The sequence below is a fragment of the Arachis ipaensis genome, chromosome B03 (genome assembly GCF_000816755.2).
Source record: "Arachis ipaensis cultivar K30076 chromosome B03, Araip1.1, whole genome shotgun sequence".
Classification (NCBI taxonomy): domain Eukaryota; kingdom Viridiplantae; phylum Streptophyta; class Magnoliopsida; order Fabales; family Fabaceae; genus Arachis; species Arachis ipaensis.
Genome location: NC_029787.2, coordinates 77,754,275 through 77,760,401, shown reverse-complemented (window position 1 = coordinate 77,760,401; position 6,127 = coordinate 77,754,275). Strand labels below are relative to the sequence as shown.

The following is a 6,127-nucleotide window of genomic DNA, read 5'->3' as shown; positions in this document are numbered from 1 at the left end:
TAACCGTATAAAATTTGTTAGATTATTAATGTATTAAATTAAAATATAATGTTATGTGTATATTAACAATCAGTTATTAAATTAATTATATTTATATAATATATATTAAAAATATAAAATACATATTAAAAATGATTTATAACATATATTTATATAAAAAAATATGATGCTTATTTTTTTTTATGTACATACATGACAATTTTTTTTTTTAAACTTAATGTTCGATTTAGTTTCATTCATAGGTACGTGAATGAATTATATTGATTACTCAGATTTTAATTAGTCAAAATAGTTATATAACTAACGTGATTAGCATAACTCACGCTTATTATCTATGTGATTATTTCAACCCATTAAAATGAAGGGACTAAAAATTATTCATGCATGTAACTAAGTTATTAAGTTGATTCTTATTACCTTTATATTAATAATACAATCACATCAATATTTTCCCTCTTAAATGACAATATTATAGAGAAAAAATGTAAATAAGACAATTATTATAAAAGAGATACAGGACTATTAAACTGAAATTAGGAAATAAAGACTGAAAAACAGAGATTAAATTAAGTCTTTATATTATGTTTTGTATAAAATATATTGTATTAAATTATATCTTAATATTATGTATAGTTTAATATATATAGAAATTGAAGAATAGATTTAGAATTTAAAAAGTTAAATGAGGATATTTTTTAAAAGGAATGTTATTAAAGTAAAAAATTTCAATTCACTATGTTTTTATTTTTTGGAGATATTAAAAGACTTTTAAAATTAAATATTAATTTTTAACCCGTTTAAAAAATAAAGCAAACCTTTATAGGCACCATAGAAATAACCTTGTAAGAGTTGCAACTACTTTGAGTTAGTGACTTTGATTCAAGATTTGTATGCGTGTTCCTTTAATTTGCTTGATTTTAGTCATTTACATGTTATTAGAGCTGGACTGTCAGGGTCTAAAATTTATTTTGCAATAAAACAAAAATTAAAATAAAATGTGAAAAAACTAAATTGAAAATTATATATAATTTATTGAAAAAATAAAACTCAAGGGTTGGGAGGTTTTATGGTGGGTGGGTGGCAATTGGCCTTTCTGCCTAATGAGGCTGCGCCCCTACTGTGTTGGGCTGTTGGTATATAATAGTACTAATCAGCTTTATTTTGATTTAATCAATTTGAATTGGTGGGGTGGTTAATATATTCGTTCAATTAAATAAAAGTTAGAGATTCAAATTTTACATTATATATATAATAATTTATTTGCCAACAATAAATTTTTAAATAAAATTCAGACTGGTGCAATAAATTGAGTTGAGGTATAATTTGGGTAGCAAAAAAAACTTCATTTTGATTTTACGAATTTGGGGATGCTTCAACAAATGTCGTCTCTTCTATTCTTGCATTGGTGGCTTTTACGTTGTCAGAAATGTCAAATTAATTTTGTGGAATTTGTCTTCTTTAATGTGCTAAAAACTAGGACCTTCGTGGTATCCGGATTTTATGGAGTTTGTTGTTTGTCGTTTGAACTTTTTGAAGAAAACAAGAGGGCCATCGTACTGCTCACAAGAGCAGAGAACAGTTACGTGATTGTTTGTTTGTTAGGTAGAGAATTGACTCGGAGAGAAAGAGAGAGAGTTGATGATAGACTCTTCCATACTACATGAGTGTTTCCTTTGAGAATCTTTGGGTTAATGTTGTCATAATCATATATAATATAATACAATTAATCTTCCCACTTGATGGATGAATAAGCATTTTATGTTTTTGATTTTTAGCGGAAACTTAATTTGGTTGGTTCGTTTTCATGAAATCTTGTAGAATATGTTCTTAAATATTACTTGAAGCTGTGGTGTTTGTAGCTTAGTTTTCACAACACTTTATTTCCCCCTCTTGTACGTTCTATTTTGCTTTCGGAGTAAGGACAATAATAATGAAGCTATGGGACCTAAGTCATTCTTTTACTATACCATCATCAGCTGGTTGGTTATCATGCATTAGTTAGTGGACGGCAGTTGGCGAATCCATTTAATGTAGAAACCAATACAAGTTGATTATTCATTCTTCGAAAATATTATTTGTATACGAAATGTGTGTTTAATTTAGTTTTGTAAATTAGAGTTGAGTTTGATTTTGATTAAAACTGAATTTATTTTTAAGTGATTTATGTTTGGATATTTTGATTTAAAAGTAATTATAATTAATAAAATATTATTTAAATAACAATGACTTAAACTATAATAATTGGAGTGAACTAGCATTCCACTAATTTTAAAATAGAAAAGAATTTTTCAGTACAAAAATTATTTAATAAGCAAAATTATGGTAGAAGAAAGAAATTTAATTTGAGTGTTGAAGATGAGGAAAATGAGTGTGTGGATATGTAGAGAAGGAAGAACGCGAAAAATAGAATAGTTGAGAGAATAAATTTTGCAATTAATTTTTAACTGTAAAAATGTAAAGTAAAAGCTACAAAGTATTGCTTTAAGTAAACCTATATTTGTAGGTAAAGAGATTATGTTAAAAAAATCATCCAAACAAGTTTGATTCAACGTTCAACACATTTAAACGTGCGTTTATGTTTCTGAACGCTAAACTCAACGTATACTACAATTAGTAACTAAAATTAATTATCAATATATTTGTGTATAAATACATATGTGATTTAATTTATTTTTAATGTGTATTTATATTTTAATATATATTTTATACTAGTGACTTAATGTTCCAAAATTTTAAAATAGTACAAATATTAGAATGGAAGAAGTATCATCGTTTTTTAAACCTCTTTTTTAATTTTATTTTGATACATATTTCTTTTCCATAATATTAACTGAAATAATAGAATATGTGGGGATGTTTGTATCTCTTATTATATGAATTTTTTGAGGAGGAAAAAGGCAGTAACAAGACTGAAGGAAAAAAAAAATGTGCAAATAATGTTTCCTTAAACATTGATATGGGAGACAAGCCATGAAAATATCTTTTTAATATTTTATTTTATTAGTGCTTGTGTTTGTATGCTGATATCGTCTAGCATATGAATTTTTGCATCTTTCGGATTTTACGTGTTCACCTGATGAGTGCTTTGTTTTCTCCTGTTTAAATAATTAGTTCCTAATTGTCTTGGTTATATACCTTTATTAAGTTCCTATGAAGCACTTGTTCAGTTTGGCCCTTACCTTTGTTTGTACTTTGTAGACACATTACGTTCTATTGCTTTGCGCTTTTAAAGAACAATTGCAACAACATGTCCGTGTGCATGCCATGGAAGCAGTGATGGCTTGTTGGGAGCTCGAGCAGTCTCTACAAAGCTTGACGGGTAAGTCCTTTACTACAAAAATCTTCTTTTGATTATGGTTATTATTGCTTAATGTTGTTATTGTTCAAGAAAGATTTCTCTTTACCTTGCATGCATGCATGTTGTATAGTAGTTGATCAATGAATCTGATGAGTCATGACGTTTGAACTTTGGCTTTTAATTAGGAAAAAAATTTTCAATCCAAAACTCATCAACTCACTATGCATTTAATGTGATTGTAATGAATTATGAGTTGAAACTATTCCCAACCCCAACAAGTGCAAACAACAAAAATCTTTGGTAAAAAAGTTGCAAGTAATGTATATGTCTGTGAATAAGTTATAATGGTTATTTATTAAGTTGTACATGAGCTTCAATTCTTAGCAAAATACTGGAAAGTAGTGAAGAACCACCGGTCTATTGTGTTTGTATTGTCAACATTATGCACACACTACACATCAAAAGGGTTAATGTCTTAATGATAATTACTAATAATAAAGTGTGATGCATAAAGGTGTATCTCCCGGAGAAGGGACAGGTACGACGATGTCGGACGACGAAGACGATCAGGCGGCAGAGAGCAATGGCAACTTGTACGAAGGATGTTTAGATGGCGCTGATAGTCTCAGCTTTGGCCCTCTTGTTCCAACTGAAACTGAAAGATCTCTAATGGAGCGTGTTCGCCAGGAGCTAAAGCACGAGCTAAAACAGGTATTTATAACAACATAATTACAAATTAAATCTGGATTCTGAGTGGTGGCGTATATGTGGCATGCAAGTTTTCTTTCTTGTTTCTGATAAATTACAAAGGATCTAAACGCCCACTAATAAGTGGAGTGGAGTACATAGAGAACTAAATCAATACAAACAGGAAGGTAACGCTACTAGAAATAAGTATTTGACACACGAAAAATCACTTACTAAATCTGTCATTATGTATTAATTTATTTTTAATATATATTTTATAAAAATGATTAATTTAGTAGATGTTTATTTTATACACGTATATAATAATATGATTGTATCTGTATATAGGGACAAATTAATGAAATAACGAGTGAATGACAGACATAATCAGTAGTTGAATGGATCCAATTGAAATAATTTAAGTGGTGCTGTGAATCAGGGTTACAAGGATAAAATTGTTGACATAAGAGAAGAAATTCTGCGAAAGAGAAGAGCCGGGAAGCTTCCTGGAGATACCACCTCTCTCTTAAAAGCTTGGTGGCAATCTCATTCTAAATGGCCCTATCCAACGGTATGTTCTTACTCACACACATGCATTAACTACATATGCCCTTAGCTTGTGGGGGCCACCATACATATTCTCAAGTTTCTAATAAACATTTAAATTTCTTAGTTCGAAGCTATACTATTGTTATCAAACTCGGTTCAACTCGGTCAATTCAACTAAAAATTCGATCATCCAATTATCTGACCGAGTTGAATCATTTGTTCGACCGCTTAAGCATTGAACCTGATAAAAATTGATTCGATTTGGACAAATTTTGTAAAAATTAGTGACTTAGCCGGTTTTATAACTCGGTCATCCTGCCTACTTGTAGGCTTAGGGTAGTCCGTTTTCTGAGGATGATTCTTTTGCGTAAGTCAGGGAAGTGTTGAACCAGAGTAGAAATGATCTTCCAAGTGTCCATCCGTGCCAATAAAAAATGCTCTTATCATGTTATTGTTGAAAAGAAAAAGAAAATTCCTCTTACTATCTTAGTTCAGTACATAGAGCGGCTATGATCCGTATCGATTCCTCAGGTCTTGCTGCATCAGCTACCGTAGATAGGAGGCTTTAGCGACCGAGTTATGTTTAATTTTTTTTTAAAATTTAAAAACGTCTCATTTCACTTTATTCCTCCCGTTTTCTAATGCCGTGTGACCATAATTATTAGAATTAAACTGATAATTAATTCGATCATACCACTAGATTATTAAGTCACTGATTCAATTCGTAGGTCACATGTTTAACTGATAAATTAAAATTATTGATTCACCTAATTAATCCGATCATAATTAAATAAGAATATAAAATTATGAAAATAAAATTAAAATAAAAAATTAAAGTATATATTGATTTATCAAAGTAGGTAAATATTTGATGACTATCTGGATTGGATATTGGAAGATTTACTACCATTTTTAACTTCTAAAAATGTTTGATGCTCTACGAAATGATTTGGCAAAGATATCCATTCAACCAACTTTAGATAATCTTGATATGATTTTCAATTATTTGAACATTTTACTTGTTAGTTGCTATTGTGAATTATTGTTGATATTAATTTGTAAAAAATACACAAATTTAGATCAATTAAATTTGGAAGATGATCAAGATAATGATGGACTAAGTAACAATGCTATGGAAAATAGAGATACAAATCAAAATGAAAAAAAATGTTGGTCAAGCTCCAAATTTATCCTACGAAGATATAGATGCCGACTTTGAGATCACTTTTTGGATTTGATTTATCAATTGTTATCTTTTGTTTATTTTTGTTCATTTAAATTAAAAAAATATATTGTCCTATTAACTAGTTTATTGTCTCTTTTTGTATCATTAATTATGTCTAAAAATTGATACTTAATTATTATTAATATATTTATGAAAACATGCATTTTAACTTTTGATTTTAATTTTATTTTTATAATTTTATATTTTTATTTAATTATGATTGAGTTAATCGGGTAAACTAGTAATTCAGTGATATATATGACTGTGTATTATCGATTTGGTTCTAATAATTATGATATATACTTTACCCCGAATCCGAATTAAATATAAATATCTACTTAGTTTAAAATAAATTTTAGCGGAAAGTA

General features: G+C 28.5%; 1 protein-coding gene across 2 annotated transcripts in view; it reads left to right on the top strand.

Moving 5' to 3' along the window:
* The window catches only part of LOC107630602 (homeobox protein knotted-1-like 13), a 9,628-nt gene that overhangs the window by 1,911 nt on the left and 1,590 nt on the right, over positions 1 to 6,127 (top strand). For both annotated transcript variants that reach the window (XM_016333796.2, XM_021119004.1), the window contains exons 2-4: positions 3,199 to 3,319; positions 3,813 to 4,009; positions 4,425 to 4,556. In XM_016333796.2, coding sequence (XP_016189282.1) covers positions 3,199 to 3,319; positions 3,813 to 4,009; positions 4,425 to 4,556 — 450 coding nt within the window. The remainder of the gene's footprint in view (positions 1 to 3,198; positions 3,320 to 3,812; positions 4,010 to 4,424; positions 4,557 to 6,127) is intronic.